The sequence below is a fragment of the Schistocerca serialis genome, chromosome 1 (genome assembly GCF_023864345.2).
Source record: "Schistocerca serialis cubense isolate TAMUIC-IGC-003099 chromosome 1, iqSchSeri2.2, whole genome shotgun sequence".
NCBI classification, from domain to species: Eukaryota; Metazoa; Arthropoda; class Insecta; order Orthoptera; family Acrididae; genus Schistocerca; species Schistocerca serialis.
In genome coordinates, this window is record NC_064638.1 from 576,512,766 (window position 1) to 576,527,918 (window position 15,153).

At 37.6% G+C, this 15,153-nt stretch overlaps 1 protein-coding gene across 9 annotated transcripts in view; it reads right to left on the reverse strand.

Annotated features, from left to right (window-relative positions):
* LOC126476502 (protein pellino-like) overlaps positions 1 to 15,153 on the reverse strand; it is a 207,137-nt gene that overhangs the window by 160,204 nt on the left and 31,780 nt on the right. For 4 of the 9 annotated variants that reach the window (XM_050103553.1, XM_050103554.1, XM_050103552.1 and 1 more), the window contains exon 1: positions 11,952 to 12,043. The exons of 1 other annotated variant lie outside the window; for it this stretch is intronic. In XM_050103553.1, coding sequence (XP_049959510.1) covers positions 11,952 to 11,971 — 20 coding nt within the window. In that variant the 5' untranslated portion in view covers positions 11,972 to 12,043. Of the gene's footprint in view, positions 1 to 5,005; positions 5,078 to 11,326; positions 11,597 to 11,951; positions 12,044 to 15,153 lie in introns of those variants that run through there. 4 more of the 9 variants (XM_050103549.1, XM_050103547.1, XM_050103551.1 and 1 more) reach the window with 4 other exon arrangements.

The following is a 15,153-nucleotide window of genomic DNA, read 5'->3' on the forward strand; positions in this document are numbered from 1 at the left end:
AAAAATGAATACACAGATTAAGTTTATATTTACTCCATCTCTTATTACTAAACTAACAGAGCATAAACTTAGCCTGAACAGGATACAGAACCCTCAACATCTCATTCCCACTAATATCTGCAAGTTTTGGAAACTTGCCTCTACTTGACATAACAGTGTTGTTTTATCATATAAGATGTGCTCCATTGATTCTTTAGAATATTCTATTAAGGGTAGGATACTAGCATATAATTGCTCAAACTACTCTGTTAATTTCTTACATTTGGAACAGTATTAAAAATCACATCTCATTATAACGGACTAGGAATATAGTCCGAACAAAAAAATCGTATGATTAAAAATTATTTCCTTACAAGACTGAAATGTCTAAACAACAACATCTTAAAAATATGGAAAAAAACATTAGAAACAGTTTAAACTACTGGACTATCTCACCAAGATCCTGGGTACCTGATTCACTGACATTACAATTCAACCATCAGTTGCCTAAAATCCCACTATGTCATCCTAAGAATAGCATTGGAACAGCTTCTGACTCTATAACAACACAGTCAAATAAGCAGTTGACATTCACTTCAATAACACTGTCAGTGAAAGACTTCTCCACATACTGGTGTGTGTGTGTGTGTGTGTGTGTGTGTGTGTGTGCGGGGGGGGGGGGGGGGGGGGGGGGCAGAGATACAAAAGCTCCTTATCAGAAAATTGCACGAGATACTATCCCCCAACACAAAAAGTCCAAATACAGTCTCTGAAGGCACAAGAAATGATAGCAAAGTTTATTAATGACCAAAGTAAATTCTTGAATGTTCTTAACAATCTTAACAAAGACTGTACGGTAAGTTTTCCTCACTACTGACCAATGATACAATAGGAAGAATGACATCACAACTTTTCAGAAGTTGCCTGAGAAAATATTTCCGCTCAAATATTTTTAAAAAGTTAGAAGGCAATACAAAGAACTCCCCCCCCCTTCCCCTCCCCTCCAACCCCATAAACCCTGGACCTTGGCGTCGGTGGGGTGGCTTGTGTGCCTCAGCGATACAGATAGCCGTACCCTAGGTGCAACCACGAAGGAGGGCTATCTGCTGAGAGGCCAGATAAATGTGTGGTGCCTGACGTAAGGTAGCATCCTTCGCAGTAGTTGTAGGGGCAACACTCAGGATGATTGACTGATCTGGCCTTGTAACACAACCAAAACGGCCTTGCTGTACTGGTACTGCTAATGACCGAAAAGCAAGGGGAAACAGTAGCAGTAATTTCAGCTGAGGGCATGCAGCTCTACTTTATGGTTAAATGATGCCATTCTTTTGGGTAAGGTATTCCAGAGGTATTCAGGGGACAGAAATAAGCCTGGCAAGCCACAGATTAGCAAGTGTAATATTACATCCCTTAATCAAGCAGGTAGCTTAGAAAATTAAAATAGGGAAATGGACAGGTTGAAGTTACATATAATGGGAATTAGTGAAGCTTGATGGCAGGAGGAACAGGACTTCCAGTCAGGTGAACACAGGATTACAAATAAAAAGTGAAATAGGGATAATGCAGGAGTGGGCTTAATAATGAATAAGAAAATAGGAATGTGGGTAAGCTACCATGAACAGCATAGTGAATGTGTTGTAGTCAAAGGAAGCCCACACCTACCTCAGTAGTACAATTTTATATGGCAGCTAGCTCTACAGATGAAGAGATTGAAGAAATGTATGATGGGATAAAGGAAATTGTTCAGATAGTCAAGGGAGATGAAAATTTAATGGTGATGGGGGACTGAAATTCGATAGCAGGGAAAGGAAAAGAAGGAAACATAGTAGGTGAATATGGGCTGCGGGAAAGGAGTGAAAGTAGACTACCTTGTAGAATTTTGCACAGAGCATCAATGTAATGATCACTAACAATTTAAAATAATCATAAAAGTAGGTTGTCTATGTGTAAGAGACCTGGAGATACTGGAAGGTTCCAGACTGATTACATAATGGGTAGAAAGAGATTTAGGAACCAGATTTTAACTTGTAAGGCATTTCCTGGGACAGATTTAGACTGATCACAATTTATTGGTTATGAACTGTTGATTCAAACTGAAGAAAATGCAAAACGGTAGGAAACTAAAGCGATGGGAGCTGGATAAGTTGAAGAGCAGTTGAACATAATGGACAGGTTCTTGAAAGGTGGACAGAAGATGAACATCAACAAAAGCAACAGAAGGATAATGGAATGTTGTCTAATTAAATCAGGTGAAGCTAAAGGAATTAGATTAGGGAATGAGACACTTAAAGTAGCAGATGAGCTTTGCTATTTGGACAGTAAAGTAATCGATGATGGTTGAAGTACAGAAGGTATAAAAAGCAGAGTGGCAATAGCAAGAAAAGCAATTCTGAAGAAGAGGCATTCGTTACCATTGAATACAGATTTAAGTGTTAGGAAGTCTTCTCTGAAAGTATTTGTCTAGAGTGTTGCCATGTATGGAAGTGAAAAATGAACAATAAACAGTTTAGAGAAAAAGAAAGTACCAGCTTTCGAAATTTGGTGCTAGAGAAGAATGCTGAAGATCAGATGGGTTGACCACATAACTAACGAGGAGGTACTGAACAGAATAGGGAGACACGTAATTTTTGGCACAGACTGACCAAAAGATGAGATCAGTTGATGGGACACATTCTGAGACACCAAGAGATCACCAATTTAGTACTGGAGGGAAGTGTGGTCGGAGGGGCAAGAGTAAAAATTGTAAACGGAGATTGAGAGATGAACACAATAAGGAGATTGAGAAAGACGTAGGTTGTACTACTTATTCAGAGACAAAGAGGTTCGCACAGGATATAGTAGCTTGGAGAGCTGCATCAAACCAGTCTTCTGACTGAATACAAGAACTATTTTCTCTTTCAACAGAGCTGACTCATTCACTACAGTTTTTTTTAAACAAAAACTGTTTCAGCAATTTATGTTGTTGTTTATCCGGAGTGTGAGCTCTTCTTGGCTCAGGCACTGCAAAATCATTGTTTTTGCTTTCAGATATTTAGCCTCTTTTGTGGGAGACGGCTGACACAAAAAATATACAAGTGCCATGCAATGTTTGCAAAGTGCAATAAAAACATAGCAAACAAAAAAATTACAATTAAGAAGGCATAAAGCACAAAACTCACTTTCGTAACATAAATGAACATTGTGAGAATAGGCTAACTTACAATGTCAGCTGACAAATTCAGATGAAGCCACCCACCCCCACTCCCTATACAGTCAATCCCAAAACATTTCTGAGAATCCTCGGTGCTGAAGTCCCATTCTAACGATACTTCCTTACCAAGTATCAAATTAACAGTGCCATTCATATTTATTAACATTAGGCTAAATTTTGCACAAATAAACTTGTAACTGCCACATTGCATGGATTCCAGAATTTAATATTTCCTTACAGAAAACCTGTATCTGGACAAGTGTTTGAACCATCACCTTTCTGAACTGAATACAATTTCAGTGTCTTAATACAGCATCACAATGCAATGGTGGCTCTTCATTGCAATTACCAAGCAATAAGCCAAGAGGCAAAAAGAAAGTATCAGCTGAAAGGTTAAGTTTTTCCTTTGACAAGTTACTGCACACTGGAAACAAGCTATTTATGCAACAACTAAAATAATTTTCATTTCTAAAACATGCACACATACGATTTCAACATGGTGCAAAGATTGGTAATTTGCTTTAAATGTTCACAACTGTAAAATTTTGCACTTTGCAAAACAAAAAAAACCTGATATCTATGACTATAATATCAAAGAGACACTGTCAGAATCAGTGTACTCATACAAATACCCGAGGTAACACTTTGTAGGTATATGAAATGGAATGATCACATAGTTCAGTCATGGATAAAGTAGGTGGTAGACTTTGGTTTACTGGTAGAAAACTGGGGAAGTGCAATCAATCTTTGTGCGAGAGAGAAGGGCAGCACAAATGGTCACAGGTTTCTTTAACCTGTGGGAGAGTGTCATGTAGATACTGAAGGAGCTGAACTGGAAGACTGTTGAGGACAGAAACTATCCCAAGAAAGTCTATTAACAACATTTCAAGAACCAGCTTTAAATGATTACTCTAGGCATATACTACAACCTCTTACGTATTCCTTACATAAGGATCTTGAGGATATTTGATTTGAATGATTACTGTACAAAAAAAAAAAAAAAAAAAAAAAAAACCACACACACACACACACACACACACACACACACAATCCTCCTTCCCCTGCTCCATAGTCAATGGAACAGAAAGAAACCCTGATAACTGGTTCAATGGAACATACCTTCTGCCATGCATCTCGCAGTGGTTTGCAGAGTATAGATTTAGATGTACATGTAGATTGTTCAAAATGTGTCAGTTTGTTAAAAACCATTTTTTAAATGTATACACTGTACTTTTATACAACCTCCAGCTCTCATTTTGATGCCACGCTCTTGGCTATCTATAGAAATTTACTCTAATGAGTAAAGGAAAATATTAAAACAATGTTAAGCGAAGTTGAGATTAGGAATGTCTGATTCTTGGTGATCTGTAATATAAGAGCCATTATCAGATGATTCTCTTCTTGTCCATAAACAATCTTATCTGCATATTTCAAGCCCAAGGAATAAAAAAAGCAAACACAATGTAGGCATAAAGAAGAGGACACAGTATGTATTAATATTCCACATCATTATGAACAAACATTTTTAACTGCAACAAGTTGAAAACATCAGTTTGCATGTACAGAGGAGGTAGGGGAGTGGGATGCAGCTGGAGAAAAAAAAAATGGATAAGTGTATCAGCTTCCAGAAAAATTTAAACAGCACAGCTTGCCACGAACAGAAAGGATAACATCTAAATAGGATTTCACTCTCGACTTACACAGCTTTTTTTTCTTCTTCAGTAAATCAAATAATACGCAGATATCAAAAGAGCTTTTATCTAGACAGAGCTGATATATATAACTGCAACATGTTTATAATACACATACACAATTTGCACCAAATAAAGATCATACCTCCTTTTTTCAGCTACTGGTATACTCGAATGTTGAATTTTCAGTGCAGTAGTTACTGGTTCCTGAAACATACTGAGGAAACACAGATAGGTTAATGTAGAGGTCTAAAGACTCCAAAGGAAAGTACACTTAGCTTCATGAACAATAGTGGCAGGAAAATGAGTTAATGAGATGAATGAAATGTAGATCTTAGTGATTACGGCAAGATGACCTAAATACAAAACAAAATCAAAAATTTATACTTTTTAAAGAAAAAAGAATACCTGCTAATAAAAAATTGCAGTTGTTAAGGACAGTAAGCTGCTTTCAAATGACATTATTTAATGCTTTGAAGTTATATATGTAGGCAATCTTAACATCACTAAACTGTTGTAAAATTTATGATAGTGGTTAGTATCTCTTCATGGTTCCTGCTAGTCTTGACAGACAAGCAACATGCGCTACTGGGTATCTTCATGGCGAACACTGTTAACAATGGCTGAATTCATAATTTTAGATAACATTACTGAGAAGCAGCAATCTGTCAGTTAAGTAAAATTCATAAAAACAGTCTCGTCTGGTGTCAACACAGCTGTTCCAAACGTCATCATCGTCAGCCCAACTCCAGCAGTTTGCTGACACTGGTGCTCCTGTACATATTACAAACATTTAGAAATGGTGTGCTTGTTTTCTCACATGCAGCATATTTGTTTTATCACTTAAAATTTACCTAGTTTTGCATCTTGGGCAAAGTGGCAAGCAGTCACAGTTAGAAGACTGTTAGTTCATAAGACACTGGCTCTCTTCAGTGCTAATCTTATCTTTTCATACTGAAAACAGCACAATACGGTTGATGTTGAGTTTGATTTTTTTTACACAAATATTGGGTGATTTACTCCAAGGAGCTGGTAAACACACAGACAATGGGCAGTTTAGTGAAGATGAAGATTTTCTTCATGAAGATACTGTTGGGTGTACAGATGACAGTGATACAAAGCCAGACTTTGAAGCAGCAAATGAGGAAAACAGGGAATCACAAGAATCTGTGGGTGACCATGGAGAAGGTAGACATTTCAACCAAGGAACCCAGCACCATCTTCTTACCAAGTAAGTGATGATTCTGGTACTGAAAATGATGAATTGACTTCAGATTCTATAATAGTTTGTCAAATAAGTGGTTTATCAGGGATAGAAATGGGCAGGTTCTGTCTATAAAGCCTATAAAAGTTTGCACGGTAGCACATAATATATGAAACGTATTATGCTTTTCAACCAGGTGGTGTCTGAAGTGCCAAAACTGGAAACACACCAAACGACTGTTTTTGTCAGTTTGTAGATGATAAAACCACTGTGATATCAGTAAGTTTGCCAGCAGAAAATTGATTTAGTAGCTCCTAATTATAAGGTTGCCTATAAAACCATTTTTCACATAACAAAAGAAGAAATCAAATATCTGCTGGGGTCATCATCATTGACGGCTGTCATAAAAGACCATCATTTAGCAAAACAGGAGAGGAAATCTGCCTTATGCAAGACACTTTGTCATTCTGTTTTTACCAAGACATGTTTCAGCACTTTTTGTCTATCTTCAGTGAGTTTGTTTAATTTCCTTCCACAAAATTGTTGCATGAGAATCTTTAAAGAAATTTGTTGTACAAAATATTTACATTTGTAAAAGGAGTGATTGTCAAAAATAAATAAACAAACACATGTCGTTTGCAAATTGCAAAACATTATTTTATTTTTCTCTTTATTATGAATTTCCAACTGAGAAGCACTATGTATCACATTGTTTAGCATACTACTTACAGTTATTGACTTTGTGGTGTCTTTAATTTGCTTGTGTAAAGGCAACATGATTATTTATTGTGCATTTATGGTTACACATTAATTTTCTACAATTTGTTCAACAAGCACAGAGTTTTCGCTACCATTACATGTTGGTGTGGCTGTGTAATGTTCATTTGTTTCATGACATGCAGACATGCATCCAAGTGTAAATACACTGTAAACAATTAGTCATCTGTAGTAAAACAGACGAAATGCACAGCCAAAATCATGTGGCTGGAGCAAGAAATTCAGTCTCTGAATTCTGAGGTTCCTTTTAGAGTATGCTGATGCATTAGCTCCATACTTGACAACCGTTCGCTCGACGAAAGATCCATACCCAAACACTGGAAAGTTGCACAGGTCACACCAATATTCAAGAAAGGTAGTAGGAGTAATCCACTTAATTACAGGCCCATATCATTAATGTCGATATGCAGCATGATTCTGCTTTCCTGTTCACACTCAATATTCACAGATGTAACCCAACAGCCACCCAACAAACGCTGAAACAGACGTAAAAATCCTTAAAACTAACAACAGCCTACACCAAAATTTTAACAATAGAAGAAAACTATTGCATTCAAAAATCAATAGCCCAAGGAAAGTAAGTGAAAATACATACCATTGCACAATAAAATAAAAATAACACCTATTCAAAACTCCAAATCTGCTCATTATCAACAATAGAATAACACCTACCCAAAACTGTTCAGGATTAGCCTCTAAAATTAAATTCCCTTCTACTCATACTGTACACACCATTCCTCACTCTACATGCCTATAAACGACTCCCCCCCCCTCCCCTTTGGAAACACAAACTAAGTACAAAAAATGTAAACAATACTTCAAATCTACACGCCAATCCCAAACAAACATGAAACAAATGAACACTATGCAGCCACAACAACACGTAACACTGGCAAAAAATCTGTCTTGGTGAACAAATCACTGAAAATTGAAGTGTTAATGACAAAAGTGCAAGAAATATGCCTGTTAATTGAACACAAACAAAATAAAAACACCACACCATCAAAAACTGTAAATAACACACCAAGAAACTATTTTTGGTTGGAATGCATAAAAAAAAAAAAAAAAAAAAAAAAAAAAAAAAAAAAAAAAAAAAAAATAAAATAATGTTTTGCTGTTTGCAGATGACAAGCTGTAGATTGTGTAGTAAACCCAAAGTTACGACCAAACATATCCAACAGCTTCATGTGAGGACTGTAAACAAATGCATACATTCAGTTATATTTCCAAATGTACTACAATATTACAAATATTATTACAATATCATTTTGCAAATGAAAATATTTTGTACCAAAAGTTTCTTTAAAGGTCAAAGTGTAATAATTTTGCACAAGAAAAATAACAAACGCACTGATGATAGCACAAAAACTGCTGAAACACACCCGGGTGAAAAAACTATGAAAGTTTCTTAACAAGCATGGAAAAAACAAGAACTGCACATTCACAAGGTGATCATCATTTAGCAGTAAGAGTGTTGTTTGACAATAATCTTTGTGGCACAAATATACATCTGTAATGAGTGGCAATAGGTTTGAATTTATCTTGAACTGTCTGATGATCCAGATGCCCAAAAGCCACACACTCTTGCACCAACCAGAGAAACAGGGAATGTTCTCACTGAAAACTGCAAAACTCACTGAAAACCAGGATCTTTTGTAACTGTGTATGAACAGCTGATTGTATTTCATGGCAAATGCCCCCTAAGACAGCAAACCAAATAAGATGTAAAAGTAGTTGTCGTTTTGATGTATCTGCAAAAAATATGTTCAATGCAAACCGATATGTCAGGAAAGCAATTAACTACCTTGGTCTGCCACAAGCAGAATATATTCTCAAAGAACTGACAAAACCCATCCATCATTCAAACAGGAAAGTGATAATGGATAAATGGTTCCAAATGTGTTCACTTAGCACCTGAACTACAAAAATCGCCATTCAAGTTCACACTTTCAGGGATACTTTATACCAACTAATAAGCGATTCCTACCGAAATGCTGAACTCCAAAGCCATACCATTAGGAAACTCAATGTTCTGTTCTAAGCATGAAAAAACATGTAAACAAAACAAGCATAAGAGAATTTTTGTTGTCGGTAGCTAATGACAATATGGACTTGAATCAGAGTTCTAACAAGTCCATAAATGCAACGGCATTGAACACACCAGGCATCCAACATGAACAATGGCACAAAATATGCAAGACTCTGGGAACTTCACCTGGGTAGCAACAGCAGAACCTACAACCACCTTAAGAGAGTATGCTTATTTTCTCCTTTAAGCAAAGGAAGTATGACGACTTTTGTAACCACAGTTCAAAAACAATTTGTTCAGAACACCAAGCTAGGTATCACTTAGACTGTAATAATTGTGTCCAATAATTTATTACTCATACACCACATAAATCAATATTTCTTTTCTAAAAGCATTCTGAGAAGTAACATTGATGTTCTAGGTATAAAATAGGATATTTCGTACTTATACATGTGTAACATAGTATTTCAAATCTAATACTTTTAATTAACTAGTGCATAACTTATCAATTATGATTTCCTTTGAATAAAATTAGTAGTAAAGGTTACAATAGTTTAGTAGTAACAACATTTTCCCCACTTTAGTGATCTAGGGTTAGATACGGCTGGTCCAAAATATGATAATATTATACACATCCGGTATTCTTGTGCACACTACAAACAGAAGGACAAGGTCTCAAAAATGGGGGGGGGGGGGGGGGGAGGGAGATACATGTGTATAACTTGTATTTTTCTATGGGAAATATTTGTAGAAGATTTATGGCATGAAACTCATCTTGCTGTGAACTACAAAAAATTCTTTCGTTTTTTTTTCTATTTTTAATAATAGAAAGTCAGCCAAGAATGGATAGGAAGTGTTTACAATTACTACTGAATATTTATATTTGACACTAATACAAAAATAATGTGTACACAAAAGAGAATCAATGTTTTCTTTAAGATCAATAGGACCGTTAAATGCAAAGCCGAACCCCCTTCTGATATTTCTCTCCTCAAACGTAACATGAAGAATTGCAATTTTCCCCATCATGTCACTCTTATTAACAAGAGAAATGACTTTCTTGTTTAATAACCATTTCGATCTTGTTCACAGACTTCACATGCATAACTTCTACATCATTTTTCCAGTACTTCTCTATGGTGCAGACATATCTGTAACTGTATGAATTCCTTTTCTCCTTGATATTTAAGCTAAGATACATGCTCTTCCACCTACAAGTGCGGAATTAAGAATCAATTATTACAATAGAATCAGATGCAGATTCCCCATTCATGCTGTTGTCACTCTTCAGCGATGTCTTAATCAGAGTCAACTCGTCAATTTTCTTTCTCTGTCATACAACTGACACAGCTTAGATCACATGCATAGCTTCTGGCTCATCTGCTTTTAGCTTGCTCCTTTGTGTTTGGAGAATGTTTGCAGTATTACTCTGAGGTTATTACCTATAACAATGGGTCTATCTAACTATACTTGTTCACAAATCTGTCAGTTGGTCTTTCTCGTTAATTCTCTGAAAGAATAAGTGCTAAAAATTTGCTGAAGATCCTCTGCTACAAACAGTTTGCATTTCTTCTAGCAGAATCACCAGCTTCAACCTCACATCCACCACAGCAAAGCAACATTGCATAATCTTCAGAAATAATTTGAGCCTGATCAAGACCACCACCAGTGACATTTATGGAGTAATTTGATTTCTTTGTGTATTGTAACCCTGAACTTTTTCAGGATCGAGCTGATGAACATGATACTGAAATCTAACATGAGGGCAGAGTACTATGTTACTGAAGCCCGAAAGTATATTTTTACACTTCGAAGGACATGGTCATATACTTTGCAGTTAAGACACGGAAATTCTGATTCAGAGGATGTTCTCCAATTGCTTTTTTGCCACTGAATCAACTCAATAGCCCAAACACACTTGAATGGCTTGAAGCAACACTTATCTGAAGGGTTGCAGCTGGTCAGTTGTGTGTGGTGGAAGTTTCACAATTGCAACTTCCTTATTCACTTTATTATTTACCTTCGGATCTAACTAATAAAGGTTCCCATCCAACAATAAGTAAAATATTAGGAAAGCTCTCTTTTATAGTACCATTAATAAAATGTGACTGGTAGCAGTACTTAAAAAGAGTCCAGCATAGTCTATATTCTCTTGTATATTACTGTCAATAGCATGAAGAAATAGAGATGGCTTCATAATGATCTCCATATAATACGTGTGGCTATAATGAATAATCCCGCAGACAGGGCACAATTGTCTATGTATGTAACGCAAAGCCAATATTTTCACAAATCTGGCAAACAAATAATGACTGACTGTTCCAAAACTATAACAGCTGGATTACTTGTGATATTTATGGTTTTCTTACGAACAGTCTCAGTATACCACTTTTTACAAAATTTTTGATGCCTCGTTTTCATGAGAACTGGAGCTATATATTTTAAAGTAGGTTTACCTTATCGGTAGGTGCATGCCATTCACGAGTAGACTATATTCAAACTACATCAGCTGAACAATAAATGCGTGGCCGGAGAATAACATAACTGGAAAAAAATTCGCAGCAACCTTCTCGACATGTCGCGCACATAATATTTGAAATTCCTTTCCTGTATTCTTCGACATTTGCAAATCGTTTGTTTACATTCATTATGGGCTCTCCGGTATTGTATTTCCAGTGCTCAGACACCAACAGACAACCATTCAAAACACTTATTTAAAATGAACTCTTAGCAGTATGTAACCAGAAAAAAAAACACTATCACCAACGCTCACAAAGCCCAAATAAAAAGCACACGCATGTACTACGAAAAAAATTATTTCATACCCGAACAAATCAAATGCCGTACGGCAAACGAGTGCTAATCATTGTAAATTACGAACACTATCATCTTCGTAACATATTTTCATAAAATAAAACAATAACGGAAAGCTGTTTGAGAAAACGCCCTATCTTTCCTCATTGTGCACTACAGAAGAAAACAAAGTCACATATTTTCGCCAGCACATCTTCCGTAAATCAAAGTTGACCATGACACGTAGTACACGCAAATTCAATCCAATACAGCAGATAATACACTTACAACGACCCTCTTCTGTTCATTCTCACTATATGTTTCCAGTTTCTACGTCTGCACTCCGGAGCTAACAACCGAACAGCGGCCTTGCAGCTTCGTCTCCCACCGAATGCCTACGAATACAGCCGAACTTATAGCAAGTAGCAAAGGCTTTCCCGCCCTTCAGAAGTACCCGTTCGTCCCTGGAATGGTTTACTGTTCACTCGGTGGCGTAAGTGTATCTTGCGGGGCCACGTTAAATATGCAACATGTTTCAGTAAGAGTAAACCAGTTTTTGAGTGATTCGCATATTGCAAAGGATACGATTGCACTAGAACACATGATGCACGTTCTTTCTTCCAAAATGTAAACTGATGTCAGCACGTGTAGGAAAACAGTCCGAATATTCGAGGACGATAAATAAAATAACAGAAAAATAAAAAAAACTAATATAATTCCATATATTTATCTCAAATTACAAGCTGTACTTTGAGGCTTTATTGAGGTAACTGAGTAGGTATTATTTTACATAGGTACTCGCGCCAAGAGAAGTAACGCATTCATGCTTTACGAACAATGCTATGAGCATCTTGTGTAGTGGGGAGAGAACAGTCACGAGCCAATCGCAGTTCTTTCTCTGGAGCCACGTGCCGTCCTTTTTTATTTTTTTGTTATACCTTTTATTGCCTTCCCTGAAGGGGATAGGGCGGGCCGCTATAGAGTTTCTTCATCCTCTTTTCGGCCGTAGTGTTACACATATTTATTCCTTTTATTTTATTGATCACGATTTAAGGGTGTTCAAAAATGTTCAAATGTGTGTGAAATCTTATGGGACTTAACTGCTAAGGTCATAAGTCCCTAAGCTTACACAAAACTTAACCTAAATTATCCTAAGGACAAACACACACACCCATGCCCGAGGGATGACTCGAACCTCCGCCGGGACGAGCCGCACAGTCCATGACTGCAACGCCTAGACCACTCGGCTAATCCCGCGCGGCATTTAAGGGTGTACTGTATTATAATTGAGGACTCAGATGGAAACCCAGTTCTAAGCAAAGAAAGGAAAGCAGAAAGGTGGAAGGAGTATATGGGGGTCTACACAAGGGCGATGTTCTTGAGGACAATATTATAGAAATGGAAGAGAAAGTAGATGAATATGACATAGGAGATATGATACTGCATGAAGAGTTTGACAGAGCACTTAAGTCGAAACAAGGCCCCGGGAGTAGACAACATTCCATTAGAACTACTGACAGCTTGGGAGAGCAAAGCCTAAAAAAACTCTACCATCTAGTGAGCAAGATGTATGAGGCAGGCGAAATACCCTCAGACTTCAAGAAGAATATAATAATTCCAATCCCAAAGAAAGCAGATGTTGACAGATGCAAAAACTACCGAACTATCAGTTTAATAAGCCAAGGCTGCAAAATACTAGCACAAATTCTTTACAGACGAATGGAAAAACTGGTAGAGGCCGACCTTGGGGAAGATCACCTTGGATTCCCTAGAAATGTTGGAACACGTGAGGCAATACTGACCCTACGACTTATCTTAGAAAATGGATTAAGGAAAGGCAAACCTACATTTCTAGTATTTGTACACTTAGAGAAAGCATTTGACAGTGTTGACTGGAATACTCTCTTTCAAATTCTGAAGGTGACAGGGATAAAATACAGGGAGTGAAAGGATATTGGCAATTTGTACAGAAACGAGATGGCAGTTATAAGAGTTGAGGAGCATGAAAGGGAAGCATTGGTTGGGAAGGGAGTGAGACAGGGTTGTAGCCAATCCCCGATGTTATTCAATCTGTATATTTAGCAAGCAGTAAAGGAAACAAATGAAAAATTCGAAGTAGGAATTAAAATCCATGAAGAAGAAATAAAAGCTTTGAGGTTCGCCGACGACATTGTAATTCTGTCAGACAGCAAAGGACCTGGAAGAGCAGCTGAAAGGAATGCACAGTGTCTTGAAAGGAGGATATAAGATGAACATCTACAAAAGCAAAACGAGGATAATGGAATGTAGTCTAATTAAATCGGGTGTTGCTGCAGGACTTAGATTAGGAAATGAGACGCTTAAAGTAGTAAATGAGTTTTGCTATATGGGGAGCAAAATAACTGATGATGGTCGAGGTAGAGAGGATATAAAATGTAGACTGGCAACGGCAAGGAAAGCTTTTCTGAAGAAGAGAAATTTGTTAACACCGAGTATAGATTTAAAGCGTCTGGAACTCGTTTCTGAGCCGGCCGAAGTGGCCGTGCGGTTCTGGCGCTGCAGTCTGGAACCGCGAGACCGCTACGGTCGCAGGCTCGAATCCTGCCTCGGCCATGGATGTGTGTGATGTCCTTAGGTTGGTTAGGTTTAACTAGTTCTAGGGGACTAATGACCTCAGCAGTTGAGTCCCATAGTGCTCAGAGCCATTTGAACCATTTTTTTTTTTTTTTTTTTTTTTTTTTTTTAAGTCGTTTCTGAAAGTATTTGTACGGGGTGTAGCCATGTATGGAAGTGGAACGTGGACAATAAATAGTTTAGACAAGAAGAGAATAGAAGCTTTCGAAATATGGTGCTACAGAAGAATGCTGAAGATTAGATGGGTAGATCACATAACTAATGAGGAGGTATTGAATAGAATTGGAGAGAAGAGAAATTTGTGGCACAATTTGACTAGAAGAAGGGATTGGTTGGTAGGGCATATTCTGAGGCATCAAGGGATCACCAATGTAGTATTGGAGGAAAGTGTGGAGAGTAAAAATCGTAGAGGGAGACCAAGAGAGGAATACACTTAACAGATTCAGAAGGATGTAGGTTGCAGTAAGTACTGGGAGATAAAGAAGCTTGCACAGGATAGGGTAGCATGGAGAGCTGCATCAAACCAGTCTCTGGACTGAAGAGCACAACAACAATGTTAGGGGTATGGTTTTTGCGGTCGGTGGTGTCTTCTCGGCGGTCTTCCCTCTTCTTTTTCTCTTTCTTCATTTTCGGACTTCTAGCCAGTTCCTGACGTTAACGTCTGCACTTCTCCATTGCGCTGCGTCGAGCTTGGAGAAATCGATCTTGCCTATTACTTCAGAGTTTACTGTGCTGTTAGCCAGTTTATGAACTCCCTGGTTTGGACTGCTCGGTTTATGTGTAGCCTTTTCTTCTGTTTGGCGTTCGTTTCCGGTACCAGGGCAGTCTGGGTGGCAGCTTCAATTCTTATCTGGGCGGAGTCCTGCGTCGCCCGCAT